This window comes from Chaetura pelagica, unplaced genomic scaffold (assembly GCF_000747805.2).
Source record: "Chaetura pelagica isolate M959 unplaced genomic scaffold, ChaPel_1.0 scaffold11, whole genome shotgun sequence".
Classification (NCBI taxonomy): domain Eukaryota; kingdom Metazoa; phylum Chordata; class Aves; order Apodiformes; family Apodidae; genus Chaetura; species Chaetura pelagica.
In genome coordinates, this window is record NW_009952694.1 from 1222433 (window position 1) to 1244076 (window position 21644).

The 21644-nt window shown below is 37.1% G+C and overlaps 1 protein-coding gene across 1 annotated transcript in view; it reads left to right on the forward strand.

Moving 5' to 3' along the window:
• The window catches only part of AKAP6 (A kinase (PRKA) anchor protein 6), a 239156-nt gene that overhangs the window by 199391 nt on the left and 18121 nt on the right, over positions 1 to 21644 (forward strand). Inside the window, exon 12 of the mRNA XM_009993930.1 lies at positions 13741 to 13956. Within this exon, the coding sequence (XP_009992232.1) occupies positions 13741 to 13956 (216 nt within the window). The remainder of the gene's footprint in view (positions 1 to 13740; positions 13957 to 21644) is intronic.

Genomic DNA, 21644 nt, shown 5'->3' on the forward strand with positions numbered 1-21644 from the left:
AGCACTTCTGCAGACCCCTTAAATGAGAAGCTGCCTCTTTCTAGTAAAGCAGCTCTACGCATTGTTTTTGCCAAAAATGTGGTATTTGGGCCCTAATACAATACAATACAATGTTTTATAGCTCTATTTTAATATACTCAAATATTATACTCAGTACTGTGTATATATATACATACATATATATACACACACACACAATACTCAAATAATATACTCAAATTTTAACTCATATACATTATTGCTTACTGAAAGTCCAGTTCATGTTTCAGTAAGGTGTCCCTCTAAGGCAACTAATACAATTTACAGCTCCCATTTAGGACTAAATGTCCCATCTGAGGTAGCATCATCCGATTTGGACTGTGAAGCTTGAACTGTGAATTCTTTGAGGTTTTTTTTATTGTTATTCATTTCTTAATTAATCAAAATTTCAAAATTAATTGTAAATGCTATCTGCTTTTCTAAAACTGTTTTGCCACACAAGTGCTCCTTTGCTGGGGGAAAGAAAGGGGCACTGAAAATTGACCCACCAGGGATGATTAGAATTGACATGCTGCAGGGTCCCACAGAGATATCATAAAATGCCTGCCTGCAGTTCTAATTCACCAGTGGCCTTGGGCTTGCAGACTGCAGTTGGGGTGTGAGATATAGGTTACTGTAGTAACAGGAAGAACCCTCAGCTCAGCAGAATTCAGATACAGCAATACACAGAATCATTTGGCAGAGAAAAGGATAGCCTAGTGGTTATTTTTAGGCTACTAATTCATCTTTTACTTCATTTTCAGCACATCATCATTATTATTATTATTATTATTATTATTATTATTATTATTATTGTTGTTGTTGTTGTTGTTGTTGTTGTTGTTGTTGTTGTTATTGTTGTTGTTGTTGTTGTTGTTGCTGTACTTTCCCCTTATTTATGGTATACCCTGCAGCCAGCTAGCTAGAGGGTAGAGGTATGTTAAAACAGGCTAGCTTTAGATAGCTACAATGCTGAGATCTTGTCTGAGCTTCTTTTACAGTAATTGGGGAGAAAAAGGCACTTTTGGGATGCAATTAATCTGTCCTGTTTTAAGCATCTGGCTATGGAGAAGTTGTATCGTACCTCAGAATACCTGCTTGTAGGTGAAGCTCAGGCATCAGGTTTTCCATTAGCCCAGATGAATACCAGTCAGATGAATACCATCAAGAATGTCTTTAAGACTTGAGGGACTTCAAGATGTAGAGCCAACTGCAGTCCCATCTCAGAAAGATTTACTGCTAATATCTGTTTCTCCCACACTTACTACTGGCTTATTTATTTTCCAAAAACGTTGAGCCTGAATTTCTCTTTCAGCACTCCTGAATGTGCAATAGAGCACTTATTTGAACCAATGCCTTCTTGCTAACTGATGCTGGTGAGAAAGCAACAATGGGGCTCTTGTCCCTTTCTTTCTTACTGTACTCAGATGGTCTGAATTTAATTCTTATGTCATAAGTATGTTTTTAAGACCTGAGGTCTGACTCAGGCTGACTAATGCAGAAGACACCCTGGCTTACAGAGAAAGGTGTCCCAAACTGGCCATTACAAAGCAAAACTTGTGATTTCATAATGACAAATGGCTTACAATTCTTTTCCCAAACCTTTCCCATCAATGACATCTGCAGACTTTGGGCTGTATTTCCTCTCTCAGTTATGGCCTTTTGAAGAGTCAGCTATATAAACATGAAAGTAGCTGACTTGGATTCTTTTGAGAGAACATTCTCAGTTCCACCAGTTATTATTGTCATTATCATTGAAGATATATAATTGATTTTCTTCTTTTGACCCACCCAGATGATTCCTTGAATATGTGACTGCTTATTGCCTTCAAGATCTAACTCCTGCAAAAACAGAATCTGTACTCTTGCTATCATCCAGGAAAATGAAAATGAGAAGAATGCAAAAGATAACAAAAGAAAAATAGAAAAAATTCTTTCCCCTAAAAATAAGCCCTAACTGACTTGCACTAATCTACAAGGAGGGTTGGTACTTGGTTGGACTCTAAGCTTTGTTTCCTTTGTTAGTAGCAACATTTAGAAAAACAAGGACAGTGTGTACCGGAAATATAGATTACAAAAAATCACTCTACTGTCTCCATTAATGTCCACTTTGTTCTACTCCATGTGACAATACGATTTATTTGATTGTCTGCAGCAGCCCTCTTGAAAAAAATGCATTGCATTTTCACGTGCAGATCTCTCCAATATTAGTGGATTATTGATTGAATAGTGTTCTCTGGAGCCATTAAATCCTACTAAGGATATTTTTCTTTAATTGGTGGATCATTGACCTAGTAGAACATTGCCTAATTTTGGTTTAAGTACTGGACAGGCTTCCCAAGTTTCATCTTTGCATGTAAGTTAATAGATCGTAGTCCTGAAATGGAATAGTATTATAGACTGCATTAGTACTTTTACTCACACTAAAACCAATTTCAGACTGCCAGGAAACCCATTTATTTTAGTAGAATTATTTACAGTATGAGTAAGAATATGAGTATTAAAATAATGGGCCTTCAGTATACATTCTCAAGTGTTACTGCAATCCTTATCAGGTATATTATGTAGCACAAGTATGAGATGTCAGTCAGGAATGGGATTTGCAGACTGGCAACATACTACCAGAGACAGTAGAGTGGCTTAGATTATGCTTCCTGCAGAAAGTCAGTGGGAAAAAAAAACAACATAAAAAAATAAGAAATGCATTTGGATCCCTGTCCTTTGCAGGATGATTTGCTTACTGGCTTGTTAGGAAAGTGCTGCATTTCATCACCCCAGGATAAAACTCAAGACCTGACCTCTAACCTGGTGGATTTTCTGTGCATTTCTACAACAGCTGATGATGCAATATCATATTTTGGACACAGTAAGAGGAATCTTGTTATGTTCTCTAGTGAAGGAAAGAAAGCCTGTTTTGTGCCCTCTGCTTTCATCCTATCTAGTCTTCTTACCCCAAACTTGTTGTCAAGGCAATTAAAGAATGGCAGCCGAAGGTGCAATAATATGAGTGACTCTGAACCTCAAGACCATCATACACAAATAGTAACTCCTTCCAGGCACTTGGCTTTTGACAACACCAAGCTTTTTGATTGCTGTCCACCTGCTTCTGTCCTCACCTCTAATTCTAGCCTTCTCATAGCCCTGGGGCTAAACTGTGTATATCAAAGTCATGTGTGCTTAACACTTGCCTAAAACTGATTTATTCAAGTAACATACTGAGGCAGGCTAGCCCACTTAGATTTGAATGAACCTACCTCCTCACAGTGCTGCCTGGCTCTGGTTGATGCTGCTGCAAGTAACTTCTGTTGTTGGGGACTTTGAGTTTTGTCTTGAGCTAAAAAAAAAAAAAAAAGAAAAAAAGAAAAAAGAAAAAAAAAAGAAGTCTGTCAGTGTGTGTATTTATGATTAAGATGTGGCAAAAGAATGAAAAGAATGTTGTTATGTTTTAGTGATACATCCATTCTGAGGATGTGTTGCTTTTTTGAAATAAGATGTGGAACACCATTTCTAGAAAAGCCTGCTGTTGTCCTTGTGCATATATAGATACACATGAAAGCATCATAATATATTTTCCTCTGCTTACCCCAGAGCAGCTCAAGCTGTACATTTCTGAATCCAGGCTAAACTTTCTTCACTGATGCAAGAAAAAAGCCAAATAAAATAATTTTTTTCCTTACTCATTACACATGTTTATTTTCCCCTTCATATCACCCTACGTGTCCTGAAGTCTCTAAAAGATTAGTCTAATTTATTTTATGTTCTCTGCTTTTCCATAAAAAGGTAATGCCAATGCACTGCAGGATGTTTTTTTTTCCTGTAATTCAGAATGGGGTAAATTCTCACTACATTTTAGGATATACTAGGCCCATTGCACACAAGCAGCAAAACATGTGTCTACTATCTCTGCGGGAACTAGGTTAAGAAAGGGAGTAAGTACAATATTAACAACTGAACCTCAGCCTGAGGTTTACAGGTATTGATGTACATCCATGCAAGGAAGTTGCTCATTTAAAGCCTCTTCTATAACTCTGAGGCAGGATACAAAGTTTTAAGTTTTAAATGTTCATTAAAGGTGGCTGAAATCCTGATACCTAACAGTTTTTAGACAACTGGAGGGAGTTTCTTGATTTATTTTAAGATGTAATTTTAAGTGAATTCAAACAAATGGAAGTGAAGTTGAGCCTAACTTCTGCCCAACTTGAATTTGTGAAGTTTACACCTGTACCTTAAGTCATTTGATCTCTTGAATTTCCACATATTTATTGGAAACTCTGCACAGTGTGGTGATCTAGGAAAAAATCCAATTTTGTAATGTCTGCTACAGGCAAAATAATTTTTGGGTAGTATGGTTCAGGATTAATTACAAAAGCAAAACATAGCACTGATATTTATCATACCTATCTGATGCTTTCCCTATTTTTATTTTGGGGCAGGGAGACAAAAAAAGAAACGCTAGAAAACTGTGCTAAGTCTTCCAATATTTCTCTACTGGATCTGTTTCTATGGAAAGAGAACTTCTGGAATTGAATGAAAAGGGGGCACCAACCAAAGGCATTTATAAACACACACTGTGCCAGATGAGAAAAATGGAATGTCCTGCCGTCACATCTGGCTCCTCTGTCTGAAATATTTGGCTTATCCCCTGGAACCAAGTTAGCCCCAACTTTGCAGTGTGTAGTAAATGTCTCTAAAATATTTCAGTGTGAAAATTAGTCTAATTAGTCCCCCGTATGAAGCACAAGAAAAACAAGAGTTGGAAAAACTATGTTGTATTTCAGTAGGGAAGATGCATTTACATCCAACACTTTTTCTTTTATTTTTAGAAGTTACCTACTGTAATTGCACAATAGTTTAGAGCTAAGATAGGAGCATCTTAACAATAATGGGCACTTTTTAAACAGATTATTGCCAAAACTGCATTCTTTATTCCAGGGAGACACTGTAATAGATACCAGTGCTTTAGTAATGATATAAGCAATCTGTAAGCTATTATAGTTTCTTTTATAGTAACTTTATCTTTATATTGTTTTATATGTCTGGAATTTTAATAGTGTTTTTAATTTATGTAGGAAAATATATTACATATTACTAGTTACACAGGAATATGAGCTCAATATCAGACCATCAAACTATATTCTTACAAGCAAATATTTTGAAGTATTTAATCATAGAATCCTAGAATCATAGAATCATAGAATCTTAGGGGCTGGAAGGGACCTCGAGAGATCATCTAGTCCAACCCCCCTGCCAGAGCAGGGTCACCTAGAGTACATCACACAGGAACTCATCCAGGTGGGTTTTGAATGTCTCCAGTGAGGGAGACTCCACAACCTCCCTGGGCAGTCTGTTCCAGTGCTCTGTCACTCTCACAGTAAAAAAATTTTTTCGGATATTCACCTTGAACCTCCTATGCTCCAATTTACACCCATTACCCCTTGTCCTATCACTGGTCATCACCGAGAAAAGCCTAACTCCGTCCCCCTGACACTCACCCCTTACATATTTGTAAACATTGATGAGGTCACCCCTCAGTCTCCTTTTCTCCAAGCTAAAGAGACCCAGCTCCCTCAGCCTTTCCTCATAAGGGAGATGTTCCACTCCCCTAATCATCTTCGTAGCTCTGCGCTGGACTCTTTCGAGCAGTTCCCTGTCCTTTTTGAACTGAGGGGCCCAGAACTGGACACAATACTCCAGATGTGGCCTCACCAATGCAGAATAGAGGGGGAGGAGAACCTCTCTTGACCTACTAACCACACCCTTTCTAATGCACCCCAGGATGCCATTGGCCTTCTTGGCCACAAGGGCACATTGCTGGCTCATGGTCATCCTCCTGTCTACCAGGACCCCCAGGTCTCTTTCACCTACACTACTCTCCAGCAGTTCAGCCCCCAACCTGTACTGGGACATGGTGTTGTTCTTCCCCAAATGTAAAACTCTGCACTTCCCCTTGTTGAATTTCATCATGTTTCTCCCCGCCCAACTCTCCAACCTATCTAAGTCTCTCTGAATGGCAGCACAGCCTTCTGGTGTGTCAGCCACTCCTCCCAGCTTAGTGTCATCAGCAAACTTGCTGAGGGTACATTCTATACCCTCATCCAGGTCGTTGATGAAGATGTTGAACAACACCGGTCCCAGCACCGACCCTTGTGGGACTCCACTAGTAACACACCTCCAACCAGATTCTACCCCATTGACTACAACTCTCTGACTCCTTCCTTTCAACCAGTTCCTAATCCACCTCACTTCCTGGTCACCAAACCCATACCTGATCAACTTATCCACAAGGATGCTGTGGGAGACGGTGTCAAATGCTTTACTGAAATCAAGATAAACCACATCTACCGCTCTACCATCATCTATCCACCTAGTAATTTCCTCATAGAAGGCTATGAGGTTAGTCAAACATGATTTACCCTTGATAAAACCATGCTGACTGCTCTTGATGACCCCCATGTCCTTGATGTGCCTGGAGATAGTCACAAGAACAAGTTGTTCCATCACCTTTCCAGGGATGGAGGTGAGGCTGACCGGTCTATAGTTACCCGGGTCCTCCTTCTTGCCCTTCTTGTAGACTGGAGTGACATTTGCTATCCTCCAGTCCTCAGGCACCTCACCTGTTGCCCATGATTTACTGAAGATGATGGAGAGTGGCCTAGCAATGACCTCCGCCAGCTCCCTCAGCACCCTTGGGTGCATTCCATCTGGACCCATTGATTTATGGATGTCCAGATTACTCAACTGATCCCTAACCCAATCCTCATCTACAATGTCAAACTCTTCCTCTATCTTGACTTCTTCTGGGGCTATATGAATCTGGGGCTCATAGGGAGACCCTGCAGGAGTGAAGACAGAGGCAAAGAAGGCATTCAGCACCTCTGCCTTCTTTATATCCTCTGTCACCAGGGCTCCCACCTCATTCCTCAATGGGCCAATATTGCCTCTACTGCTAGTTTTGCTAGCTATGTATTTGAAAAAGCCCTTTCTATTATCCTTAACCTGACTTGCAAGGTTAAGTTCCAAGGAGGCCTTAGCTTTCCTAATTGCCTCCCTACATCCTCTGACAACAGTCCTATATTCCTCCCACGTGACCAGCCCCTCCTTCCATGATCTGTAGATTTTCCTTTTCCACTTAAGTTTGCCTAGTAGTTCCTTCTTTAACCATGCAGGTCTCCTAGCACCCTTACTAGATTTCCTAACCATTGGGACGCTCTGATCCTGTGCTTGCAAGAAGTGGTCCTTGAATGTTGACAAGTGAGCATAAGGAATAGAACAAAGAAATTAAAGAATGTCATACAGACATAATAGCAAAATTTATGGAGTGACCTCAGAAGCATCTATTCTGGACTGTTGCTGGGTTTAATTGATACATTGTATTTCTAGGGGGAAATGGGAATACAGTTAATTTCAGAATGCTATTTAAAGATAAACATTTTATTTTAAATAGATGCATTTACATCAAATATATTTATTTGCATTATTGATTGCAAATAAACACAAATTCCCATTTACTTTTTTTCACAATAGTGAAATTAAATAACTCTGTTAAGCTCTTGTTTATATGTAGAACAAAAGCTCCTATGTTGATTTTTTAACCCACTACAAAAATGAAGCATTTTTTCCTATTAATTCACTGCCATTTTAATATATGTAGAAACAGGCACAATTCACAAGGAATATAGTGAACTGTGCTCGGTCTTGGTGGAGAGATATTGTAACACTTCGTTAAGCAGTGAGTAACAGAGAGATATGATCAATGTAGCAATTTAGTGGTTGTAATGCTATTAAAAGTGGGGGTTTCAAAAAGAGGAAACCAGTTTGCTGTTTTGAAAGAAGTCATATTCTACTTTAAGCTGTCATTCTGTATTTCTGAGTTGCAATTAGATGATATTTCTAAAATGTCAGCCCCAGATTCTGTTGTGACCGTCATGGTAATAAAATGTGACAGCAAAGATATTATATCAATACTTTTTCCATAATTAGCATTAAGGATCTCTCAAGGGTTAAGTACAAAGGTTTTCCACTGAATGGTCTGCAAATGCTGTGCCTTTAAAATCTTTTAATATAGCCAAGACTGGTGACAACCAGGAGACAAATCTATGAAGAAACCCGTTTGGAGAGAATACTTTTGTGGTGTGTGATGTATGTTACGTAAATGAGCTTATTAGGACTCTCATCTATTTTATTATCGGTGCCGAATTTAATAGAGGCATTTAAAAAACAATATTTCTGCCTGACTCCCTGAAATGAAGAAGATACATTGATATAATTGAGAGCAAATGATTGCATGTTGTGCCATTTAATCATGTCATTTTTCAATTGCTGTTTTTTGCACTTCACTGCATACTTATAGAATATTTAGCTTCAGTATAGATTAAGTCCCACAGTATGCAACAGAGTAGAGTTCCCCCATTAGATGACATTTTCTTTTAACCTTGAAATCAGCAAAAGCACACAGGTTTGACAATGTTTTTCTAAAAGATGCCAAGTCATCACTCATTTCCTGTCTTTGTCATTTCACTTTTTTATTTTGAGGAATTCATTGCTTACTAATAATTTTTGAGAAAGTATTGGTTTTATTTTTCATTCAGAAACAGAAATTCTTACTTTCGCCATATGTCCTGTGAAAATGGAACTTGAATTACGTCTCCCTGACAGGAGAAGTTCCAGCTGGTATTGCTATTTCACAGAACACTGAAAATTACATTTTACCCAACATTTGCAAGCATATTGTTTCCTGCTTTCCCTTTATTGATGTATTAGTGCTGTTAGCCATGATACTTAGAAGTTTTACATTAGTACTTTTGAAAACTGAAGTGCTGCACAAGCCAAAAATCAGATGTTTCTCAGAGTTGCATTTTGATTGTTGTGCTCAGAAAGGTACTCAGATTTTGCCTTAACTTCTGCTTTCAACTATTGTACTAAAGAACAGTTCCATCTTCATTTTGTCTTCCATCAAGCAACAACCCTCACACACCCACATCCCATAACAAGGAGCAAGAACAAGCCTTTAACGGAAAAAGGTTAGACAGAAACTTCCTCATGGATCTGGTCATTCCAGATTTATCCACAGTGGAACTTCTTTCATTTTCCTAAAAACATCCAATATTGCCCATACACAGGAATCTGACATCAGCCTAGAAATAGCATTTGTCTCAGTATAGTTTGGCATTTCTTCTGAACCTGAAAGCACAAAGAAAATCCATCTCAGTTACCATTTGTCATCTTCTAACTGTTTTCAAGGCTCTGGGCACCTGTACAGGGACCTTTATTATTCCTAATTGTAGAATGAAAGCAAGAAAGATGGAAATGCTTGAAAGAACTTCAGATCACATAAAAATTAATTCCCCAAACAATACGTAATAAATTATGATACAAAATTAATATCTCAGTATTTCATGTGGTGATTATGTGTGGATTATGTGGATTTAAGTGAACTAAACCAATCTTGAGCTGATTTTTAACCTATTTTTAAGCACAAGTCCCACCGAGTTCAAGGATTAATATTAAAAACCTGCTCAAAAGCCTTGATACAACATTGCTAGAGTGGCCAACTCGTACCAAATTGTGTGAGAAAGCCAACAGACTTCCCACCCATGTCCTTAATCATGCAGAGCAGGTGGTGCAGCACAGCCAAGGCACAGATGCACTGCAGGAATGCTGAGGGTTGGAGGGAGATTGAGGCTTGAGGGGCTCTAATATTCCTCAACTTCCCACCTTTCTATGCCTCCCACACTTCCTGGCATGGCCCAAAGCTGCACACATGTTTGTGGTCAAAGGCCATTCACTCAGGAGTCACACAGCTATGCAGAATACCTTCTGTTTAGAACACGGCTACTTCCAACCCCATAGATAGTGCCATTAGCCCATGGCTTGGAGAGAGTGTTTGATGTCCTTTGACTCAGCAGGGGCTTTTCCAGAAGATTTAAGGCATGGTATTAACAAGCTGTGAAAGTAGTTTCAGCTAGCCCTTTTTAGCTATGCAGGTGATAACTTCAAAACACTGAAAACAGGAGTAGACAGAGGAAAGAAAAAGCTTCCAAGATTCTAATGGCACAGACGGGATTCCTCAGTATGGGAAACCGTGACTCATAATAACATTATCATTAATAACACCTCAATGTTATCAGGATATCTGTTGCAAAGCAAAGGACTCAAACACAAAGTCAAATCCCTACACAGCAGCTGTAGCTACTGTGTGTACTCATTGCCTGCAGCAAAAAATTCAAATATATTCATTTACATCTTGATGCAAATGATTTGAGTGAATGTGTTTCTCCCACATTTGTAAAGTTTTGGGTTGTATTTACAGTTACCACAGCTCAACAGCTGCATGATGGTGTGAGGAGGCACAATCAAAAGTATCTGATCTCTTAATCTATACTTCAGTAAATCTTCTGTACATGCAGGAGACTAAGCAACCCAAAGCGATGTGCCTCTGTCTACTGTTAGCTCAGTTTCTGAACATCAAGTACCCAGAAGTTCACTGTAGCAACTGTAGACCAGTTGGCCCAAGCCTCAGTAGAGATACTCATAATCTTTCTTTTTATTTATTTAATTAATAATAACTTTTTAAAATTAAGAATGAATTATAGCTTTCAGTTCTCACTGTGAAAGTACCTTGCAAATAATTAAAGTAACTGTTGCTAGAAGCATACTTTGCCTGTACAATTGCTGTATCGACAGGTTTTTATACAGACGTTATTTTAACAGTAGCAGAACATGGATGGATATACAACAGTGTAAGATGTCATGTCATAGGACACAGGCAATTACTGTAACCCTTTAGGACACTGTATGCCAGAATCTCATACTGCTTAGATCCCTTATTGCTAGTGCTATCATATAGGGTTTAAAGATGTCTTTACATTATTAAGTTCTCTGACTTGTAAAGTATTGTTGCTATAGCCAAGTCTTTCAACACCCTGTTAGATACAACCACATTCTTGTCCTGTTTAGTATTAACCATAATATCATGTAATAAAATTGAAACAAAAGTGCCATAGGCCTAATTGTACTGTCACAGCCATGTAAATCAGAAATAGCTTCACTAAAGCTACTGTTATTATGCTGGTGTAAAATTGATGCAAATTAGAAAGGACTTGGATGCTGTAGCTATGCTTTCAGATAACACAATGTAAAGGCCTCACTTCAACTCCTATATAATGGCTTATGAACGAAATACTCCTTGCCTCATCATATTATATGGCATTGTATCAAAAAAGAACAGTATTTATAGGAGATGATGTAATTAGATAGATTAAGCTCAGTTAATGCTTTGGGTCAGATTCTGAGCTGTATATTGACTTCCATGAAGTTAATGCAGATCTACATAGATCTGCCACCAGGACAAAACTCACCATCACTTCCACAAACAAAAATTGCTTAGCTATTTTTCTTATGTAAAATAAGAACATTGACTTAAAAAATCCAGACTTCATCTTCAGGTAGAATTTTTGGTTTGGTTTGTTTGGTTGGTTGGCTTTTATTTCCAAATGTGATGTTAGGCTAATGAATAGCATCAGAAAGGAAATGTGCCAAATGTGGTGGTTGCATCAGGAACTATATGGGGAACTAGTAATGAACTCTAGGAAAATAAATAAGGGCAAGTGCAGGAAACATAAGTGAACATGCAGCTCTGCTATAAATTGAATAATAAAATTCTTGGTCATATTTTCCCATAAATAGTGGTTTGGGAATTTGTCATTCACCTTATTTAAAATTCAGAAATATTAAAGGTACAGGGTTCTGTCATTATAGAAGTAATAGAATTCCAGCTATTATAGAGTTAGGGTAATTTAAATAGCTATAAAATGCATTATATCGATAAGTGGAACATCTGTATGAAATGTCCACCTGCTGATATACTACTCAGTGTACTTTACAATGAAATGTACTTAATCATTTTCAGACGTCTTCTAATTAACCCTTATCAGGATTCACATTTTGAACACAAACACTTCTAGACACTAAAACTTTTGCTTTAAATGAGATTACATTGTCTTGTTTACCCTTGTTGATTAATAAGTAATCTGTTAACTGTGAGAAAGGCCGTTGCGGCAGTGAAAGGAGATTAGTAGTTCAGCTGTTTGTGGGTTTAATCATAATTTTTCTTGAAGGCTTTGAATTAAAAAAAAAATCACTTGCACATTATCCACAGGCAAAGAAAAGATACCTATTTTTAGATGTGTACACCAATGTTTTGCTTCAGACTTTCAGCTTAGCACTATTGATCAAACACATACTTCTTGCAGCAAAATACTCCTTTGAGGTACAATATTTGAAAAACCCAATTTTTAAACAAAAAAATCTGGAACTTAAATTCCCTTCCTATAGAGTGTTATTGTTTAGCTAATAAAATTGGTTTTTTATCAGTTAATGCTTGTGAACAGCTTTGAGAGATTTGGTGGGTTTGTTTGTTATTTTTGTTTGCTTATTATGATCAACTGAAAGCTTAAAGGCAAATACCTGTCTTCAAAAAAGATGATAGTTCAGATTTTCTCGTGGGGTCATGCACTTTCATCTGTGGCATCCCACAGAGGGAATCAGATGTTGGCAAGTTACAATTTAAATTATCTGGAAAGCTCCCACTTGTAGAGCGCAATTCTGTTAAAATCAGGAGTAGCGCAGGCCTGTGATAACAGTTGCATACTTGAAGCATGCAGTGCTGTACAAGTGTAGGATCTCAGAAGCTGGGCTGAAGCAGTCACCTTTAGATGTGTCTGTGCCTTCTGTACTCAAGCTTCATAGATATTATTATTAATAAAATGCATTATGAGTTAATATAATCCTGATTTGATGTTGAATTATGGTAGAGTGTGATTGTGGATAAAGCTATGCTTAAAACAATCCATGCCATGAACTGCTTTCAGGTGGTAGATCTCTCTTTAATTTTGGCACATACATTGCATTATTTATATTGCTGTTCAATGCAATTCTCAGCGTAGTTAGTTACTTAGGTTTCTGGAGAGGAACCAACATATCCTGGCTGCCATCAATATTCAGCAATATTAAGGCTTAGCAATTGTTTCCCATCATGCAGTTCATGTCAGACAGGATTCTTGATAACACTGGAATAAGTATGATGAAATAAGTGCAGTGAATAACTCATCTTGAGGAAGGATACAGTTACCATAGTATTCCTACATTTACTTGAATACGGAACTACCCTGGAAATATTTTATGATAACGAAAAACATCTGTAAATAATTTTATACCAAAGTTTCTCCTTCTTTATGGTTTATCCCCTGAGAGGGTCCATATGACCCATAATTTCTAATTTTTGCTCTACACACACACACACACACACACACACACACACACATAAATATAGTCTCATTGCATGATTACAATTTTCCCCCCAGTTTTTTCCTGAGGGATTTCTGAAGCTGATTTCTGTCAGGGTAACTAATTTCAGATGTGTCCCAGTTGAATGGAAAAAAAAAAAAAAAAAGAAGAAGAATAACCATAAAGCTTTCAGCATTGTTGAGACAGTTAGCTATGTATGGCATTTGTTTGAAGAAGACTGAAAGTAGCTTTACTCTTTGGTGCTATTTCATTTGAAAAAGAAACACTAAGTTTTGTAGCCAACTATGAGAATTTACGGAAGAGCTGAAAAAATCTATTATAAGATAGGAATTGGGCACCATTAAATATCAGATAATAGTTAATGTTTCAATTTGAAAAATCTTCCATGCTGACATCTGTTGTGTGTCTGTCCTGTAGTCTCTATGCTGTGAGATCAAACAGAGACGTCGTGGGGTAGCCTCCGTGCTGAGATTATGCCAGCACCTCCTGGATGACCAGGAGACCTGCAACCTAAATGCGGATCACCAATCCATGCAGTTGATAATTGTAAACCTCGAGAGAAGGTGGGAAGCCATTGTCATGCAAGCTGTCCAGTGGCAAAGAAGGCTACAGAAGAAACTGGAAGAAGACTTGGTGAGTGATGCTTGCTTTAAAAAGATTCCATGTTGGTTTCATGAGAGACACTTTTTTAGTGCAAGACATACACATTAATCTCAGAGTGTTTTCTTCTGACTGAAGCAGCCATTCCTAGCCTTTGCTGCCAACAAGAGAAAGTTTAGCTTTTCCCAAATCATTGTGTTCTGTGGACAAAACCGATTAATATGGTAAATTCACAATACGCATGTTCTGTTTGCTGCATATTTAGTCACATCAGATTTGATCCTGTCAAGCAAGGAAAACAATCTTCTCCTGGTGCCAAGTTGCTCAGTACCTAGCAGAACTGGGCCCATGCGTATGTGATTAATATATGATCCTCTGTTATTTGAATATAAGTAAAATGCATTAATTTGCTTTTATCTCAAGGAAGTGTTTCCTAAGAGGCAAAATAGCAGTCTGCTTAAACCATCCATTAAGTGGCATAAATTAGACAGATTTTCTACAGCATAAAACTGTATTACAAAGCAGTATCTACGTTTAAACAATGAACCATGGGGGAAACAAAATAATCCCTACTGTAACACCATTGACAGTAATGGATGAATTGGCTCAGCATGTTTTGTGCTGCTATCATAGTGCTGAAGTCTTTATACTGCAGCTATATTGACAGCAATGGTAACCCTATGTAGTGCATATGCTGAAGACCCTTGATGAGATTTGAGAATTCTTCTTACATAGTTTTTTTAGGTTGATATCAAGCAAATAACAGGAAAAATCCTTGACACTTACTTGCTTCCTAACAATTATCCAGCTAACAGTGAAATACTACTTTTGACTTCTTTTTGTTCAAGTTCCTTTACAAATATAACACAAGCTGTAATTCTCTTGCTCAGTTCTGGTAGTGTTGTATGAAGTTATACACTGTGCTGTTCAGAAACATTAGCAGTTCCTGACTGAAAATACTGTTAGTCTAAATGAGACAAAAAATGAGTTAGTGAGGAGGATGCAGTGGAGAAGTGAACAATTGAAGGTAATAAAAAACTGTTGCCTGCCTACATTTATCAAATGTTATAAAGTAGGAGTGCTCCTCTGCCTGCTTGGCTTTAGGTATTGAAATAGAAATGGAACTTGATAAAAGGAACAAGCCTTGAATGGATTTTCAGGCCAAGTCAAAAGGGGCCTGTCTCTGAGCTGACCAGCAGTAGGAAAAAAATATTTTAATTTTGGAGTTTCAAAAAACAAAAGTGTGCAGTATCGGGCAACATCCAAAAAGAAAACACACCTAGTTTTCAGAATCCTGAATTTTAGTTGCTAGAGGCTGAGTATCCATTGGGTCTGTAACTGCCCAGGAGAGATAGGACTGGGCTTCTACAGTTTTTCTCTCAGAGGTAAAGTACCACAAAGATTATTAACTGCCTTTTTCATCTACTAACCCTACCATTTCCTTGTAGTAAGTATATCTTTTCTCTTTAGCTTGGTACAGAAAGAAGTTGCATTTGTGAGATAACTCAGAGAGTGCTGAACGGAGGTCCAAGTTACTGTAGTGAAAGCATATTATCTCCTTTTGCATGTGGGCAGTTGCTGTGTGGAAGCAGTTTGATGTTTGTACCTGCAGTTAGTCTAAATAAACTGTTAGGAGCTAATTACAGCTTGGCACTACTCTTACAGCAGGAGTGAAATAAATCTTATGGTTTTGTTTGGGTTTGCAATCAATCAGCAGTTGAGGCATGGTGAGGATATGAGCATGGTACCTTGCTTGATATCTGGATGCTTGGAACTTCACAAGGTGGACTGCTGCTTTGTTCCCTCTTTGTCTGAGGTAGTCTGGAGTTATTTGCTGGGCTGAGCTTACTTTCCCCAGGAAGGGGGTGTATCATTCTTTCTGCTGGGAAATGGAAGCCATTTGGAGCTATCATGATGCTCATTTAATTTTTAACATGGCCTGTTTTGTTTTGGAACCTCTCATCCTGGGCTTGTTGATATAAATATGATTCTTTGAAGTATGGCACTATCTACAAGTTTGTCATGTTGGTAAAAATGTCTGTATTCTCAACATTTAAAGATGCTCCAGTCACTGCACGATTCAGGTTTCTTTGTTTTTCCTGGCTGGAGCTGGCATGTTCTAGCCTTCCTTTTCACTCAGTTCCTGTGTAGTTATTTCTTGGGTAGGTACCAGGACCATTTCTTCTGCTTCCCTATCTCTCGGTATTTGATGGTGTGCCAGTCTTGGCACATAAAGTGTATCCCTTGGTAACAAGTCTTTATTTGTGGTTGCCCACAAAATACTGTAATTTATGAAAACAAACAAAATGTTTTTATACCCCAATTGCATATGACTCATTCATAGCATCTGACTTGCTAACAGTAAAAAAGATAGCCTAAACGATTTTATTACCTCATATAAGTACAAGAGTCACCTGCATCTTCTACTGTCTTCTTAGTTTGTGTCCTGGGATCTTCTTTTGTCCTGTTTCTGCCCCTCTTTATATTCAGTCATTTATTTGGGCCACATATAGCACTACAGAGGTATGCTGAAATTACCCACAAAGCATATTTTTTTTTCTTTTGAATTGTTTGGCTTCATTGATGGATTTCAGCAATGTTTAGGTTTACAAATAGCAAAAAGCCGAAAGCCTGGTAAAAGATGTCCTTCTCATAAACCAGAAGTTATGTCTGGAATATGAAATAATCAATAAGAATCACTCCAGAAGAATGAAATTTTGTTAGATTCAGTAGGTTAATCTAGCTATAAAGAGTGAAGTATTCATACAGTGACAAAACCAATTATTTCTTTTAAACAATAATAGGACACTTGTCTGTTACTGGAAGTGGTCCTAATCTGTTATAGCAAAAAAGGGTTTTATTTCCCCCCTCTTTTTTTTGTGGTAAATTCTTTTCCCCCAGATTTGTCATTCCACAGTTTGCTGATATAATGTTGTACATCACCTACATTTTAGTTTCACAATAACACTGATGCCTCATAGTTTGCCTAACAAGACCCTGCTGGCAATCATCTTAAAAGAAAAAGGAGTCTATCAAGCAATTGCAACAGCAATAGCAACAATCTTCATTCAATTAAAGCCATTCCTGCTCAAAAGCTGGAGAAGTTTTAACTCACTATGCACCTTCCTTTAAAGGGTCTGATCTACTTGAAAGGCTGAACAGTTAAAAAAGGTTTTGGGACAGACTCAGTCATGGTTGCGCACACAAGTTTACAACAGTTAAGTCAAAGATGGAAGTAGTAAGTTATTTTATGGTGTGTTTTTTTGTTGTTGTTGTTTGTTTGTTTTTTAATCTCTTGCTCAGCCAGTGGTATACCTAATAAAAGTTGTGTTTACCTTCGGTGTATTATTCCAGCAGCTACAGATGTGCACAGTTTGGCGATGTCCTGTCCAGGTCATATAAGGCGCTATATAGAAAGCTATAAGATGACCACGGAAATTCATTTTTCTGGGACAGTTTTACCATTACTGGAATATATAAAACTGTTCTACTTCTATGGCTGAGGGAGAGACAAAACTGTGGCTTCCAATGGATTTTAACTTTTAAGTTGCAATTTGAATTGCAGCTCTTGTGTTGCAATTCAGTATTCCTGCCTATTTCCTAGCTGGAGAAACCGCTTTTCCTCTAGACTATTCATTCATTAAATGAGAAACATATCTGTTTCATGGAGCATACAATCTCTTTTCTTATTTAACAGAGAGGGCTAATTATTGAAAGGACAGTAATAATCATGCATTTAAAATTGAGATTTTGAGCTAAGGCAATTTGGGTTAAGGTGTTGTAATTCTCACATTGTCCTGAAAATATATTAAATATTGATTTGTCTGATCACAAAGTTCATTGCTATGTTTCATGAAAAAAAATAATAGTTTTATCTCTCTTGTTGTCCTGAATCACCCCACGTGTACACTGTATGTCCAGCAAAACCCCTGTGTTGGCTTGAAAATATGCTGCACATCAAGCCACATAATTGAAAACAATAAGGCCACAATAAATGGGATGGCCTTGGGGTATAACACCCAAGGGATTCAATTCGTGTCACTTTGCATCAATGTCCATACATCATGGTAATTGAGGTAACATAACCAATTACCACATTTTAATTAGAGTTGCAAGGACTTGGGAAAATCTGCAATTATAAGACAGCTCACTTAAAGAAAAAAACACAAAACAAAAACCCCACACCTATCTTTTTTCCACCACCTTCTTTCTTAGGTGGGAAAGAGCCTGCTTAAAGCTCTGTTTAGATTTTTTCCAGCTTCCTTTTGGTTTCAGTCTGTATAATGAACTTCAAAAAATAAGTTGTTTAGAAATACTATATTGCTTGTGATCTGGTATCTTCATAATTTTTTTTCCTTTTTAACTCTTTCTGTGATACTTTTAGGAAAACAGTTTTTAATAATGTTATGGATGGTGTCTTCCTTTCACTTCCCTATATTTAACTCAGCAGTGCAGTAATTTTTCAAGCCATGGACTGACATTTTTTCTAAGCTTAAAAAAAAACAAACAACTGAAAACTTGCCTTTAGAGTTAAGAAGTGAATTTGTCATGGTTTATTTATTTGTTAGATAGCATCACTAAACAAAAACTTGCTTTTTTAAGGATTCTTATTTTATCACATACCATTAGTTTTTAAGGTGGGATCTAGCCAAAATCTTGCGTAAAATTTAGAAGTTCATCAGAAATGCCTCATACAGCAAATTACTGAGGGATGATTAACTTAGTTGGCTGAGGAAGACACACTACATATTGTAAATCACTGAACACCTATTACATGTGCTGGTGCTCATGAAGAAATTAATGGCTTATATTTGAACCTTTACGAATCATTATTTTTTTCATTATATATTCCAAGTATATATTTTTTTATATATATATTGGACCTCTTCATAGTGTTATGACAGTACAATCTTGATTGCTCATATTGAATTCTGTCAGTTATCTTGCTTTACTCGAATTTCATCATGGAAGACTTCTCACTTCAGTGTTTCCCTAAAGTTTATATTTTTAAGTTGAATTGATACTTGATTGTAGAGTCTGTGATGTGATGCACCATCCTGGAACATGAAGTGCATGTGTTTTTGAGCATCTGGGTAGAATTGCATGTCTGATTTGTGACATGGAGAATTATCTGTAGAATCCAGAAGTTATGGAAATGCTGAACATAGTCTTAATTTTTATTAGATTTTAATTGGGGATTAGTTATATGCACCACATTCTTGCAAGAAACTCTGCCCAGGGAAGTGGTGGAGTCACCATCCCTGAAGGTATCTAAAAAACCTGTAGATGTGGTGCTTAGAAACACAGTTTGGTGGTGGACTTGGCAGTGCTAGGCAAATGTTTGAATTTGAAGACCTTAAAGTTCTTTTCCAACCAAAAATGGTTGTGTGATTCTATGATTATATCCACATACTTAAACATTCTAAACTGTTACATCTCAGAAACTTTCAAGGCTGGTCAGTGGTGCTGTATTACCAGTGAGAAGATGGAAATTTTTTATTTTGGGGTTCTACGGAGATTCTGTGCTCATACATAAAGCTGGAAGAGCCTTCTGTTACTCGGTGATTTACTGTTGACTGTTTCAGACTGCTGCTGTTTTGAAGTTGGGTGAGGGAATTTTATGGCTGGTAGAAAGTTGGTAATACTTCTCTGCTGATCAGATTTTTTAAAATGGTTGCTGTTTACAGACCGCAAGAGATTTAGAATGCCAGTAAGGCCTTCAAATGTGCCAGTTTATCATACATTTCTCTAATTCAACCAATGGTTGTGAAAATACTGTCCTGTCTCTCACGGGTAATAACATTTGACTCTCATTGATGGTGTATCTAACATTCCTAATTTCTTTGCATTTATAGATAACTACAGTATTAGTAAATACATATTCTACCAACCATGTGTCAATCTATTAATCTTTTTTTTCTGTGCTACAAATTACATAATGGTCAAAAGATTGTGAGTAAAGCACTTTCCACAGCTTTGATAAAAAGATATTCCCTGCTCCTTAAACATATTGTAGAATTGTATGATGCATAACATCTTCAAGCAAATTTTCAGGAATAATCAGTTTTAGAGTTAAGAGGAAGTCACAAACTTGTGATTTTTTTCATTAATTTAATGACTTGTTGTACTGCATCTTTTATGGCCCCAGTTCTGCTAGGAATGGTATAGAACTGTAATTGAATCTAATTTGCTGATTTTTTTCAAGAGTTCTTAAACAAAATATTTTTTAGAAAGAAAGGAAGAAACATTTTTTCTAACAGCTTGTCCAGCAGTTATTTCCATCTTACAAGTGTCTTCTGAACTGGATTACAGGGTCCCAATCTTTCAGCCATTATGGAAATGTATTTGCAGGATCTTCAGTAAGTATATGCATAATCAGTGTTTCATTGTTCAATATTATAGGATGTTCTAGCAGATGCATCAGCTGTAAGCAGACAGGAATACAATAAAAAACTTCTAAAAATGCATGAAAATAAATAGGTTACAACTATTCAGTATTTTTCTTAACACACAAAGTAAAAAGTATCCAATGAAATTTTTAGGCAGGAGATTTAAAACAGTCCAAAGGGAAGCCTATTTTCATGCAGTGCACAATAAAACTGAAACTTGTTCCTACAGGATGTTATGGATAAAAAAAATACAAATGAGTTCAATAAGTAATTAGACAAATTGATGGAGGAGACATCAATTAATGCTTATTAAATTCCAGCTCTGGAAGTCCCCACAGACTGCCTTCTCAAATTTTGGATGGCAGCTTCTATACCATTCTGTGTGTTCGAGGATTTTTTAGCTTCTCTGTAAGCATTCACTGCTGGCCACTACAGCAGATGGACTCAGCTGAATGGACTCCTCCTCTCACCCAACATGGCAGATGCTTTTTGAGAGCACATGAACTTGCAAATTTGAAGGCCTTCCTGTACTATATTATTTTGTATATAGCAAAGACGTTTTTAGGAATGCCTAGAGGTTTTTCATCGTATTTGCTTTTTTCACAATTTCCAAGGACCAGGATGTGGTCATTTAGATAGTTTGCTTTCACCATGAGAAAAATGTACCCGCTTAACAGTTTTCCAAGATATTTCTAGCACATTTCTCTGTAAGATATAAAGAAAATACAGTAAATACAGCTACTTAATATTTTAATAGGTACATACATTTATGTGTCAGAGGTACTATAATACATATTAAATAATAACGTAATCATTAGCAGTGATGATCAGCATTTCATTTCTTCCTATATATAAGACATTTGTGTCATCACTGTAGCTCTAATCCATATTCAGGTCTTCATGTTTGCTGTGCAGTAATATGTAAATTACCTAGACAGCTGCATTAAGCAGTGTTTGTTTATTCTATTTCTTTTGGCATAGCATATAACTGAATTTCTGCCAAAAAATGTGGCTGCTTCAGGGAACACTGTTCAAGAAGAAGGAAGTTTTGAAAGGAAACGCACATCATAAGTCTTTACTCTGTGAAACAGCAAAATCAAAACAAACTTTCCACTCATAAAAATACCTGTATTAATGTAAAATAATGTGTTTGTAAAATACAATGAGTAAACTGAATCTGTTTAGAACGCTCTGTTTACACTGCCTTTGTAAACAAGAATACAATACTAAGAAGCAGTGATTTTTTCATACATGGGAAGGGTGACCAAAGCTGGTGAAATGTGAAAATGGAAAGTTTAAGAGAAATTATTTTAAAATGGCGTATTAACCTCC